This window comes from Pseudonaja textilis, chromosome 3, assembly GCF_049901715.1.
Source record: "Pseudonaja textilis isolate UNSWEBS1 chromosome 3, rPseTex1.2, whole genome shotgun sequence".
Lineage (NCBI taxonomy): Eukaryota > Metazoa > Chordata > Lepidosauria > Squamata > Elapidae > Pseudonaja > Pseudonaja textilis.
In genome coordinates this window covers 199,850,587-199,864,830 of record NC_141992.1, presented here as the reverse complement: position 1 = coordinate 199,864,830, position 14,244 = coordinate 199,850,587, and the positions used below count along the sequence as shown (strand labels likewise).

At 48.6% G+C, this 14,244-nt stretch overlaps 1 protein-coding gene across 1 annotated transcript in view; it reads right to left on the bottom strand.

The window, feature by feature from the left end:
• GPT (glutamic--pyruvic transaminase) overlaps positions 1-14,244 on the bottom strand; it is a 43,675-nt gene that overhangs the window by 15,273 nt on the left and 14,158 nt on the right. Inside the window, 5 exon segments of the mRNA XM_087931856.1 lie at positions 431-454; positions 456-565; positions 1,417-1,525; positions 1,727-1,816; positions 9,142-9,313. Coding sequence (XP_087787982.1) covers positions 431-454; positions 456-565; positions 1,417-1,525; positions 1,727-1,816; positions 9,142-9,313 — 505 coding nt within the window.

Here is a 14,244-nt window from a genome sequence, read left to right as displayed (position 1 = left end):
AGAGGAGGAGGAGGAGAAGAGATGGAGGAAGAGAGGAGGAGGAGGCGGTTTGCAATTCTGGGTTGCAATTCTGGGTTGCAATTCTATCACGCCTGCTAACTTTAGTCCTATTTTTGCATTTCTGACTCCATTTTCTGGCTTGTTTTTTTTTTTAACTTAGTAACTCACAGATCACCAAAGACCCTCACAGCCCTCCTCCTCCTCCTTCTCCCCCCCCCATTCTCCTTCTCTCCTCAAACCCAACCTCCTTCTAGCACTGATGATGTTACCCAGTTGGTTGACGAAAGGTCTGCACGAAAACCACCAAACTCAGCGATCACCTAGGATGCCCCCCGCTCCCAAGAAATCTTTCTTTCCTTCCATCCTTTGGTGCCACCTGAATTCAGCGCCCCCCCTTTCCACAGTGGCTCCCTAGGGCTGGGCTCCTTACCACCACAGCGTTGCTGGCCCCCGTGAGACAGGTAGATGTTCTCCGGGTTGGAGGGAATTCCCTCATCTCGGTGCTGGATGAAGGCAGCCACATCGTGACGGATCAGCTCGATCCCAGGACTGGCACTGTAAGCCCCTGAAACGGGGGAGAAGGCAGGAGTAGAAAGGAGGAGGAGGAGGAGGAGGACTTGGCTCTGGTCTTCGGGGGTTGTGGGGGGCAAAGGGGTTTAATGAGAGGAAGAGGAGTCTGCCTCGGGGTGAATGAGGAAGCCCTGCGGAGCCCATATGGGATGTGCAACTTTGGTCTGCAGGGGCTACACAGGGAGGGGCAGGAATGTATTAGTTTATTTAAAATATATGAATGTATTTTATTTTTTCTTTTATGTACACTGGGAGCATTTGCACCAGACACAAATTCTTTGCGTGTCCAATCACACTTGGCCAATAAAATTCTGTTCTATTCTGTTCCTTTCCATCTATACCATCCTATCCTGTTCTATTCTGTCTGTTCTGTTCTGTGCTGTTTTGTTCTCTTGTGTTGCGTTAGGTTCTACTCTACTCTACTTTACTCCACTCTACTCCATATTTTCTGTTCTGTTCTATTCTATTCTCTCCTCTCCTCTCCTCTTCTCTTCTTTCCATTCCATTTCTATTTCTATTCCATTCTATTACTTCATTCTATTCTATTCTGTTCTGTTCTGTTTCATTCCGTTATGTTTTGTTCTATTCTATCCTATTCTATTTCTATTCTATTTCTATTCATTCCATTCCATTCTATTCTATTCTTCTTTCCATTCTATTTCTATTCCATTCTATTACTTCCAACACGGAGACGAAGGAAGATCCATTTAGTCGGAGGGACCCAGTTTTTCCGGGGGTCTCTCTGGGGCTCAGGTGAGGCTCCTGCCCAGGCAGGTCTTCCAAGGACTCTCCCCCCTTTCAAGGAAGAGGGAAGCCGGGACCCTCAAGGGATGCCCAGACACTCACCAATGCTCTGCCCTCCGCACGCGGCCAGGAGCCGCTGAGCCTTCTGCTTGGCATCTTTGGGGAAATCGGGAGAATTCAGGAGGTCAGGATACATGCAGAGGGCACTGACCTGTTTGTGGGGGGGGGAGGAATTAGGGTGATGTGCAGCCTCCCCACCCCCTCCCCACCCCTCCTCACTTCCCACCCACCCCCCCAGGTCTCACACCCGAGCTGTTTGCGGGCTTTCTGCACGTGCTCAGAGACCCTCTGTTCCTCGTTCCGTCCTCCCAGGTACCAAGTCTGTCTGGGTCAGTGTGGGGCTTGGGCATACCTGGCGCAAGAAAGTGATGGGCTTCTGCCCCATAGCTTGAGCGTCCCCAATGTTGGCTCCAATCACTTCATTGAAGGGTTTCTCCAGCCCCTGCAAGGAAGAAATTGAGATTGAGATTGAGATTGGGATTGGGATTGGGATTGGGATTGGGATTGGGATTGGGATTCAGATTGGGATTCAGATTGGGATTCAGTTTCAGATTAGACAAGGATTAGGATAAGATTGAGGTTGGGATTGGGATTGGGATTCAATTAGACAAGGATTAGGATAAGATTGGGATTGGGATTCAGATTGGGATTCAGATTCAGATTGGGATTCAGATTGGGATTCAGATTCAAATTAGACAAGACAAGGATTAGGATAAGATTGAGATTGAGATTGAGATTGGGATTGGGATTGGGATTCAGATTCAGATTCAGATTCAGATTCAGATTTAGATTCAGATTAGACAAGACAAGGATTAGGATAAGATTGGGATTGGGATTGAGATTCAGATTTAGATTCAGATTCAAATTAGACAAGACAAGGATTAGGATAAGATTGGGATTGGGATTGAGATTCCGATTCCGATTCAGATTCAGATTCCGATTAGACAAGACAAGGATTAGGATAAGATTGGGATTGGGATTGAGATTCAGATTCCGATTCAGATTCCGATTCGATTAGACAAGACAAGGATTAGGATAAGATTGGGATTGGGATTCAGATTCAGATTCAGATTGGGATTCAGATTGGGATTCAGATTGGGATTCAGATTGGGATTCAGATTCAGATTAGACAAGACAAGGATTAGGATAAGATTGAGATTGAGATTGAGATTGAGATTGGGATTGGGATTCAGATTCAGATTCAGATTCAGATTGGGATTCAGATTCCGATTAGACAAGACAAGGATTAAGATAAGATTGGGATTGGGATTGAGATTCAGATTCAGATTCAGATTCAGATTCAGATTCAGATTAGACAAGATGAGGATTAGGATAAGATTGGGATTCAGATTCAGATTCAGATTCAGATTGGGATTCAGATTGGGATTCAGATTCAGATTAGACAAGACAAGGATTAGGATAAGATTGAGATTGAGATTGGGATTGGGATTCAGATTTAGATTGAGATTCAGATTCAGATTGAGATTCAGATTAGACAAGACAAGGATTAAGATAAGATTGGGATTGAGATTAACTGTTATTGTCATTTTCCTGTATCGACTTCTTATTTATTTATTTGTTTGTTTGTTTGTTTAGTGACCGTTCAAAGTTACAATGGAATTGGAAAAAGGGAGTCATGACCATTTTTCACACTTACGACCATTGCAGCATCCCTGGGGGGGGAGGGGGGTGCCACGGGATCAAAATCCGGATGCTCGGCAACTGACTCTTATTTATGATGGGAGCCGCGTCCCAGGATCGCCCGGTCCCCTCTGCTTGCGACCGTCCGAGCAAGGAAAGTCCTTGGGGGAGCCTGATCCACTTAACGACTGGGAGACTAACAGAACCGCCCTGATTCTGCGGCAAGAAAGCTGGTGAAAATGGGCCCAAACTCACGGAACAACCGTCCTGCTTAGCAACGGAAAGTGTCCTCTCCGTTGTGGTCGCCAGTCGAAGCCTACCTGGAATGGGGGCTCCTGCAGTGGCCGAGGTTGGGCACCCCGAGATACAAGGCGTTCAGTGGGGACCGAAGCCTGGACTGTTGGCTGCAATCATGCCCCCGCCCCTTAAAGACAGGAGCCCCCTTTACAAGGCCCAGAGTCTGGGCCCACCCTCCTCCAAGGCTCATCTGAACAGGTCGCGCTTCAGAGGAAAGGAAAGGAAATGGCGGTCCAAGGGTCCCTGACAGGGTTCCAATATTGGGGGGGGGGCTCCCCAAAGAAGAGGGAGGGGCTCCACCCATTTTTCCAAAGCCCCTGAAGGCGGGACGAGAAGCAACGGATGGAAACTCATCCAGGAGAGAAGCAACCTGCAACGAAGGAGAAACTTCCGAACGGGGAGGAGGAGGACAATGAACCAGGGGAACAGCTGGCCACTGGTTGTTGTTCATCCTCTAGAGGTTTCCAAGAAGAGACTGGACAGCTGCTTGTCTGAAATGGTCCAGGGTCTCCTGCATGAGCAGGGGGCTGGACTAGAAGACCTCCAGGGTCCCTTCCGACTCTGTCATTCTATAGTCTGTAAAAGTTCAGAACAGAAGGACTAGGGTTGACGTGACTGTTTCAACTCCAACCCTCAAAACGATGCTATACAGAACAACCAGACAACAAGGGGAGTTTTTCCCTCATCACCATCCCTCTGCTAAACAAATCCTTCCCTCAACACTTGTCCAACTATTTACAAAGTCTGCACTACTATTACTATTAATCTTCTCATCACTCCTTATCACCCATCCCCTCCCTCTTGTGACTGTATGACACTAACTTTATCGCTTGTAACCTTATGATTTATATTGACTGTTTCCTAGTATGATTTGATTGCTATCACTACTATTAAGTGCGATACTTAATATGATGCTTAACTCTGGACGAATGTATCTTTTCTTTTATGTACACTGAGAGCATCTGCACCAAGACAATTTCCTTGTGTGTCCAATCACACCTGGCCAATAAAGAATTCTATTCTTTCTTTCTTCTTTCTTTCTTTCCTTCTTTCCTTCTTTCCTTCTTTCTTTCTTTCTTTCTTTCTTTCTTTCTTTCTTTCTTTCTTTCTTTCTTTCTTCCTTCCTTCCTTCCTTCCTTCCTTCCTTTCATTTTCTATCTATCTATCTATCTATCTGATTTGATTGCTTATTGTACCCTATGACTATCATTGTGTTGTACCTGATGATTCTTGACTCTTGACGAATCTATCTTTTCTTTTATGTACACTGAGAGCATTTGCACCAAGACTAATCCCTTGTGTGTCCAATCACACTTGGCCAATAAAGAATTCTATTCTTTCTTTTTCTTTCTTTCTTTCTTTCTTTCTTTCTTTCTTTCTTTCTTTCTTTCTTTCTTTCTTTCTTTCTTTCTTTCTTTCCTTCCTTCTTTCTTTCTTCCTTTTTCTTTCTTTCATTTTCTATCTATCTATCTATCCATCTGATTTGATTGCTTATTGCACCCTATGACTATTATTAAGTGTTGCACCTGATGATTCTTGACTCTTGATGAACGTATCTTTTCTTCTATGTACACTGAGAACATTTGCACCAAGACAAATTCCTTGTGTGTCCAATCACACTTGGCCAATCAAGAATTTTATTCTATTATTTCTTTCTTTCTTTCTTTCTTTCTTTCTTTCTTTCTTTCTTTCTTTCTTTCTTTCTTTCTTTTTTCTTTCTCTTTCTTTCTTTCTTTCTTTCTTTCTTTCTTTCTTTCTTTCTTTCTTTTTCTATCTATCTATCTATCTGATTTGATTGCTTATTGCACCCTATGACTATCATTAAGTGTTGTACCTGATGATTCTTGACTCTTGCCGAATGTATCTTTCCTTTTATGTGCACTGAGAGCATCTGCACCAAGACAAAATCCTTGTGTGTCCCAACCACATTTGGCCAATCAAGAATTCTGTTCTATTCTATTCTATATTCCAATCTCTCAGGGGCTGCCATAAAGAAGAGGGAGTCAAGCTATTCTCCAAAGCACCCGAGGGCAGGGCAAGGAGAGAACCAACCTGGAATTAAGAAGAACTTTCCTGACGGTTACAACCAGGAATCAGCGGGACAAACTTGCCCCCAGAAGTTGTGAATGCTCCGACACTGGAAGTTTTTTAGGAAGAGGTTGGATAACCGTTTGTATGAAATGGTGTAGGGTCTCCTGCCTGAACAAGGGGTTGAGCTAGAAGACCTCCAAGGACCCTTCCAACTCAAGTTATTCTGGCTCCCTCTCCCAGCCGACTCTTAGAGGACCTCAAGGTCGGCCTCTCCCTCTTCCCCTCCCCACCGTCCTTGGGTGCTTTTGCAGGCCTCCTTATCGCCTTGAAAATAATTGCACAGTATTTACCTAAGAGTTAAGGCGGTTTCTCGGGCATTGATTTCTCACGGGGGTGGGTGGAGACTGCCAAGGCTCCTCTCTCCCCTCACGTAGACTTGCCGGATCATTCCTCTGCAGGCAGAGGACACCGGTATCAGTTTAACAGAGCTGGAAGGGACCTTGGAGATCCTCTAGCCCAACCCCCACTCAAGCAGGAGTCTCTATCCCAGGAGCGTCCCACCTTGGGGACTTTAAGGCTTGTGGACTTCAGCTCCCAGAATTCTTCAGATCTATGGACATCCCACCTACAGCTTTTGAAGGCAAGCCGGTCTACGGTTTGACAATTCTATCCAGAAATTCTTCCTTAGTTCCAGGTTGTTTGGTTGGTGGTTTGCATCCGTGGCTTCTTGACCAGTTTCTGTCGAATGAAGCACTTTTCCAGTGCTTTCTTGGTGGCGGGTGCAAAGATTAAAGGGGCATTTATTTAAAGTCAAATCGTGTAACATTTTAAACATGTGAATAGCTTTTAGGGTTGAAGTCCACAAGTCTTAAAGCTGTCATGTTTAAAGACCCCTACTTTGGACCATAGGCTGACTCTCCTCTTCTCTGGGGCAGCCCCTCAAATATTGGAAGGCTGCTCTCCTGTCTCCCCTGGTCCTTCTCTTCACTAGACTAGCCAGGCCCGGTTCCTGCAACCGTCCATCGTAGGTTTTAGCCTCCAGTCCCCTCTAATCATCTTTGTTGGTCTTCTCTGCACGCTTTCTAGAACAGGGGTCTCCAGACTTGGCACCTTTAAGACTTGTGGACTTCAACTCTAAAAGCTATTCACACGTTTAAAATATTACATGATTTTACTTTAAACAAATGCACTTTAATCTTTGCACCCGCCACCAAGCAAGCACTGGAAAAGTGCTTCATTCCACAGAATACCCTAACTCGGCATCTTCACTTAATATTTATTTGGCTGAAGACATTTTGGAGTTAAGACCCCATTTCCTGAATCCATAAATTTGCTACAAACTGTCAAACATTCCAACAGTCACACAATTAACAAAATTACCCTCGTGAAAAATGTCTACAGTTTGCTTCCGGGTACCCAGTACTTTGTCAATGTACTTCCTTCATCTAGGATCTGGATCCAACTTTTAATTATAATCAGTGGAAATAAAATTGTGGTTTAATTATTAGATGGTTGAACGGTTGTTCAGTATATTGTGATTATAATACTAGAAATGCTACGAATGCCTAGTCTTCGGCAATGAGAGTGCCAGCAAATAAATTTTATAAATAAAGGTAAATAAATAAATCGTGCCAAGTTTGGAGACCTCCCTTCTAGAGCCTCAACGTCTTTTTTTGCACCCTTTGCACCAGAACTGGACACAGTACTCCAGAATCAGAATCAAGCTGGGAGGACCCGAGAGGTCTTCTAGTCCAACCCCCATCTTTCAAGCAGGAGGCCCCATATGCCAGTTCAGACAAACGGTCATCTCTTCTTTTTTTAAAAGCCTCCAGTGATGAGGCACCCAGAGCTTCTGGTGGCAGGCTGTTCCGCTGGTTCATTGTCCTCACTGTCAGGAAGTTTCCCCTGAGTTCTGGGTTGCTTCTGTCCCGAATGGGTTTCCATCCAAGATGACCTCTTAGCTCCCTTCTGGCTGATGCCCAGGAAGAAGACCGCCCTTCATTCCAGATGGCCTCCTCCCCGCTGGCATCCCACAACCTCAGAGTGTCTTCGTGCCTGGGGTGGCAAAGCTCTTCCCCCCAAAAAACCCCCCTCCCTCCCCTAATGCAACCTCCCCATCACTTGACCCAGGTCAGAATCCTGGCTTCATCCTAGAAGCTGGCCTGGCTACTCTAGGGAAGAAAGAGAAGGACCAGGGGAGACAGGAGAGCATCTTCCAATATCTGAGGGGCTGCCCCGGAGAAGAGGAGGAGGAAGCAGTCAAGCTATTCTCCAAGGCACCCGAAGGCCAGACAAGGAATAATAATGGATGGAAACTGACCAAGGAGAGATTCAACCTGGAAATAAGGAGAAACTTTCTGACAGGGAGAACCATCACCCAATGGAACAGCTTTGCCTTTGGAAGTTGTGGGAGTTTCATCACTGGAGGCTTTCAAGGAGAGACTGGACTTCCCTCTGTCAGAAATGGTGTAGGGTCTCCTGCTTGGACTAGATGACCTCCAAGGTCCCTTCCATTGTTGTTAACCAGATAGATAGATAGATAGATAGATAGATAGATAGATAGATAGATAGATACATAGATAGATAGATGATAGAGAAAGAGAGAGAAAGAAAAGAAAGAAAAGAAAGAAAGAAAGAAAGAAAGAAAGAAAGAAAGAAAGAAAGAAAGAAAGAAAGAAAGAAAGAAAGAAAGAAAGAAAGAAAGAAAGTTAGTTAGTTGTGGGAGCTTCATCCCTGGAGACTTTCACAAAGAGACTGGACTGGCATCTGTCAGACAATGGTGTAGGGTCAGCTGCTTGGGCAGGGGGTTGGACTAGATGACCTCCAAGAGCCCTTCCAACTCTGATCATCTGTAATATTCCCTGTAATATTCAGCTGGGGCCCTTCTCTTCCCCAGGGCTTCGAGGTCCCTTTTCCTTTAGTTTTATCAGTGTGCATCGAGCAGATACTGCTTTGCAGCTGGTCCTCATCTTATGACCACAACTGGGCCCAAAATATTGATGCTAAGCGAGGCAGGCATTCTGTGCCATTGGACAACCTTTCTTGCCACCGTTGTTAAGTGAATCACTGCCGTTATTAGACAGTTAAGCGAATCTGGCTTCCCCGCTGACTGTCAGCAGGTCATAAAAGGGGATCACGTGACCCCAGGACCCTGAGACCGTCATAAATAGGAGTCAGTTGCCAAGAGTCACCAGTTTGACCATGTGACCCTGGGGAGGGGTCGTTAAGTGAGGAAAATGGTCATTGTAACTCACTTTTTTCCATATTAAAGTTTGTGTTAACTTTCAGTGGTCACTAAATTAACTGTTGTAAGTTGAGGACAACTTGCATTCCTGGACAGTCAAGGAAGAAAACTGACAGCCTTGAAAGAAGCTGCCCAGAATCACTTTGGATAAGAGCCATGGGCAGGATGTAAATTTAATAACTAAACCAAATTAGAACTAAACTAAATCGAACGTGAAAGTAAAAGTAAAAGTAAAGTAAAAGTAAAGTAAAAGTAAAGTAAAAGTAAAGTAAAAGTAAAATAGAGGTAAAGTAAAGGTAAAAGTAAAAGTAAAGTAAAAGTAAAGTTAAAGTAAAGTAAAGTAAAGTAAAAGTAAAAGTAAAAGTAAAAGTAAAAGTAAAAGTAAAAGTAAAAGTAAAAGTAAAAGTAAAAGTAAAAGTAAAAGTAAAAGTAAAAAAGTAAAAGTAAAAGTAAAAGTAAAGCCAATAAATCAAGGAAACCCCAAAGCCAAGACCCCACTTTCCAATCTTCGGACTCCAGAACAGACAAGCGATCTAGTCAGTTGCCCAGCTTACTTGCGCCAGCTCCTTCTTCAGCTGGTTGGCCCTGGCAACGATGGGGCCCCGCACGGCGTACTCCACCACCCGGACGTGGGGGTTCATGGACTCCAGAGTCAGGACCCTGTCCTTGCGCGTTGCCTGGTTGCCCGCCATGCCCGGCTGTTGCTTCTCCTGTCGTCTCAGCGCCCTGCAATGCAAGAGAGATTCGGGGCTGAGCGAGGGGGGCCCCCAGCAGAGGGGGGCCCTCGCCCGGAGCCCGGGGAGCCTGCTGCTCAGGACCATCCCGGCAAAGCGAAGCATGAGGAGCCCCGACGGCTTCAGCCGCTGCTGCCCAGACAAGAGATCCGCTGTTTGGGATCCCGGCTGGGGGCAGGGAAGGCGGGATCCACCACGCAGGTGGCCGAAGTCTCTCCCTTCCCAAGTGGCTCCGGGGATTTTGCAGAGGGGCTGGCCCAATCCCCAACCGAGGGGAGGGTCTTTTCCCAGACTTAGGGCTCAAGGTTCCCCTCCCCCTTGTTCCTCCCCCCCCCCCACCACCACCCAGCAACAGGAGGGACCCACCAGCCTCCCAGGCGAGTGAGCAGCTGCTCCCACATGGGCAGAGAGGGGGAGGGCACGGCTCCTTTTAACCCAGGGCCGGAGGGAGGAGACTGGCTGGAAGAAAGCTGCGCTTTGTGCAGGGCGGCTGAAAGGATCCGGCCGGAGCAACAAGGACGATGACGGTGACACAGGAACAAAGCCGAAACGAGCTGTCCCACCGAGGCTCTGGCTGCCAACTGCGGGCAGGATGCCCAGGTGGCTGGCAGGGAGGGAGGGAAGGAGGGAGGGAAGGGCTGGCCGGCTGCCTCGCCCTCACTTGCCCCCTGGAGGAAGCGGCAGAGGAGGGATGGCAAGGCTGGGCACCTCTGAGGAGCAGCAGCTGAAAGGCACGGCCAGGATGCCCCTCCACACCCCACACCCCACCCCCAAAACTGGCTCCCGGATGCCCTAAAATACCCCTCCCCCCCAGGACCCCTTTCAAGAACAGGTGGCACCTGGGCAGCACCACTTGCTCGCAACGGCTCCACCCCATCCTAGCTCGAAGGGTGCATTTTATCTGCATTTGTATTTATATTTGTATTTATATTTGTATTTATATGCATTTGTATTTGTATTTATATATATAAATACAAATTTGTATTTATATATATAAATACAAATGCAGATAAAATGCACCCTTCGAGCTAGGATGGGGTATATGGTTTGGTATTTTATATTATATTTTGTACCCTGTATTGTACGGGTAGTCCTCCACTTGCACCCTTTCGTTTAACGGCCATTCAACGGCACTGGAAAAAAAGAGACTCTTATGACCAGTGTTCACAGCGACTTACGACCGTTGCAACATTTCCATGATCCACCTCAGGGGTCCCCAAACTTGGCCCCTTTAAGACTGGTGGACTTCCAACTCCCAGAATTCTCCAGCCAGTTTGGAGACCTCGGAATTCCAATCACACGACCACAGGGGATGCTGCCACGGTCATAAGTTTGAAAAACGGTCCTTTTCAGTGCCATTGTAATTTCGAACGGTCACTAAATCAGAGATCTCCAACCTTGGCCCCTTTAAGACTGGTGGACTTCAACTCCCAGAATTCTCCAGCCTTCTGGGAGTTGAAGTCCACCAGTCTTAAAGGGGCCAAGGTTGGAGACCTCTGATTCACCTGATCAGAATTCAAACACTTGGCAACTGACTCATATTTACGACGGTCGCAGTGTTTTGGGACCACAAGCGGATGCCCTGCAGAGAAGCTGAACTCCGACTCCCAGAATCCCCCTGGACCTTGCTGGACTTCTAATCAAACCAGGCCGGGGGTTTCCTGAGGGGCGGAAGTCCCAAAGTAGCTTTTTTCCCTCAAAAGGCAACCGGACTTCCTTGGTTCTTTGAAAACATTTCACTCCTCATCCAAGAAGCTTCCTCGGTTCATCGTTCCGTTCTTCCCGAACTGAAGAAGCTTCTTGGATGAGGAGCGAAATGTTTTCAAAAGGGGGAAGAGAAAAAAAAAAACCAGGAAAACCCAGTTGCCTTTGGGGGGAAAAAGCCCCTTTGGGACCAAACAATGACCTGGACAACGGAGAATCTCCGTAGACACCGAGGAATTCAAGGGTACATCTAGAAGACCCCCCTCCCCGCTCACGCGGGCCCTCCCCCCCTTGTATCAAACACAACATGGGATCAATCGATCAGAATCGAGCTGGAAGGGGCCCTTTGGAGGTCTTCTAGTCAAACCCCCCTCCGCTCAAGCAGGAGACCATTTCAGACAATCTCTTCTTGAAAACCTCCAGGGATGATGTAGCACCCACAATTTCTGGTGGCAGGCTGTTCCACCGGATAATTCTCCTCACTATTAGGAAGTTTCTCCTCAATTCCGGGGTTGCTTCTCTCCTTGAGGAGTTTTCATCCGTGGTTCCTTGTCTCTCTCTGGCGTTTTGGAGAATAGCTTGAATCCCCTGCTCCAAAAACGCTGCTCTCACGTCCCCCTTGGTCCTTCTCTTCTCCAGACTGGTCATCCTTAAATCCTGCAACGGTTCTTCAAATATTTCAGTCTCCAAGCCTTCAATCCTCCTCGTTGCTCTTCTCTGCCCCTTTTCCCAAACTCTCAACCTCTTTTTTTTTTGTACCCTGTTGACCAAAACGGGATGCAGGATTCCAGGTGACCCTGGGAAATATTTATTTCCACGGGCATCTAAAACAGGGGGCATATTTCCTGGGACCTGTGCAATTCCCTCCATCCACACGTGCCGTGTTCCTCTTCTGCCCGTGAGGAAAATCCTCCCGAGGAGAGAAGACGTTTGTCGGCGTTCACGTGGTTTTCCCCACACCTTGCCCAGCCCTGAGTGCGGGGTGTTTGCCGCTACAGGTGAGCCAGGCTGGCTAAGAAGGTGGCTCTGCAGGTGCCAAGACAAACGCCTCGCTGGCAGGTCACCTCCGGGGAGAGCAGGGAGAGGCGGAGGGCCCCAGGGCGGGTCCCAAGCCGGTTGGGCCAATCCAGGAAACTTGATCGGGAGCCCTGAGCAAACAGGCTCACCTGAGCAGCGACAGGTTGGCTCCTGAGCGTAGGTGAAGCCGGGACAGGAGGAGAGGCGGCCTCTGGCACACCTATCGAGGCTCAACTCACTGCAGGAGACCCCCCCCCAAAAAACCCACCTTGCTGGCCTCCAGCCCCACCCCTCGAGCGTCTCTGGGTGGGCTGGTGGGCTCTGTGCAGAGCCCCAGGCAAAAGAAGGGGGAGGAATCCACCCAAAGGCACCCACCCCAACTGCAGTGCAGGAGCCCCCCTGGGGATGAGCTGACCCCTCCCCATCTTTGCAAGCCGAGCCCCCAGCCCCACGCGATCCAGAACCCGGGGCTGGGAGGGTCCCCCTCTCTCCCCTGGCACTGAGGAGGTTGCCTAGTCTGGATAATGAGACGCCTGAAAGGAAACCACTCAGCTCAGAGAGCAGCGAAGACCCCCCGCACACACACATTTCAGGCCTCCTCCTCTCTGCAAAACCCCCCACTCCCTTAAGCACTGGTGAAGGTACCTAGGTGGGTAATGAGACGCCTGTAAGGAGACCGCCGAGCTCGGAGAGCATCAAGGACCCCTCAGTTGTTGTTTCTTCTTCCTCTCCTCCTCCTCCTCCTCCTCGCAAACCAACCCCTTCGAGCACTGATAAAGTTACCTAATTGGGTCATGAAACACGTGCAACAAACATCCAAGCTCAGAGAGCACGAAGGACCCTCCTCCTCCTCCTCCTCCTCTCCAGGAACCCTGCTCCCTTCTAGCACTGAAGATGTTACCTAGTCGGGTCACGAAACGTCTGCAGAAAAACCACCATGCTCAGAGACCACCAAGGACCCCACAGCCAGTCAATCTGCCCCTCCCTCCCTCCTCCTCCTCCCTGCAAACCCCTTTCCCTTCTAGCATTGATGACGCTACCTAGTTGGGTAATGAAACATCTGCAAGAAAATACCAAGGACACAGTTCTCTCCTCCTCCTCCTCCTCCTCCTTTTTACAAACCCATCCTCCCCACTAACACTGACAACATTACCTACTTAGGTAATGAGACGCCTGTAAGGAGTTCGCCGAGTTCAGAGAACACCCAGGACCCCACAGTTCTCTCCTCCTCCTCCTCCTCCTCCTCCTCCTCTCCACAAGCCCCACTCCCTTCTAGCCCTGAAGATGTTACTTGGTCGGGTCACGAAACGTCTGCCAGAAAAACCAGCCAGCTCAGAAGAGAGCACCAAGGACCCCACAGCCAGTCAATCTGCCCCTCCCTCCCTCCCTCCCTCCCTTCCCTCCTCCCCTCCCTGCAAACCTTCCTCCCTGCCAGCACTGATGACGCTACCTAGTTGGGTGGTAGAAACGTCTGCCAGAAAAACCACCCAGCTCAGAAGAGAGCACCAAGGACCGAGCTATGAAGATCCTCCTTGATCAGTACCCTCCATTGTACCCAAAGGGACAGAACAGGAAGATTTAAAAACGGTTTTAAAAAACAGCTTGGAACCCCCGCTGAAGATCACAGGTTCGCTCCCCCAAAGAGAGGTGGGGGGGACCAATACCAGCCCAGGGGCCACAATGCTGCCTGCCAATAGAAGCCCCCTGACTGGGGTGGCACCTCGTTCCGCTTCAGCAGGCCCGCCTGGCATGGGGCCCTCCCAGGGCCCGATGTGGGGCGAGAGCTTGTCCGTCCTACCCTTGGCCTCCTCCCAGTCATCAGGGCCTCTTCTTAGGGTAGGGGGGGCGTTGCTGGAGAGAGAAGGCAAGGCCTTTCGGGCTGGGCCCTGTCAGCCTGGCACGGCCGCCTCCGCTCCTGGGCAGGGGGTGATAAGGAACCAGCCGGTCCTTGCCCAGAGGCTGCAGAAGATCCCCACCCAGTGCAGGGCTTCTGGTGGCCCGGGGAAAAAGACTCCAAGGCTCTTTGGGTTAGGCCAGGATCCCTCTCCTGCCTTCGTGGCGTTCCTTGTAAACGGGCACTGCCAGCTGGCATTGGGCCCCGAAGGAGGAGGAGGCTGTTGGCTGGAGGCGCCTGCATTTATATCTATTTTTTAAAATTATTTTATTATTACTTGATTGGAATTTATACGACCGCTCTCTCAT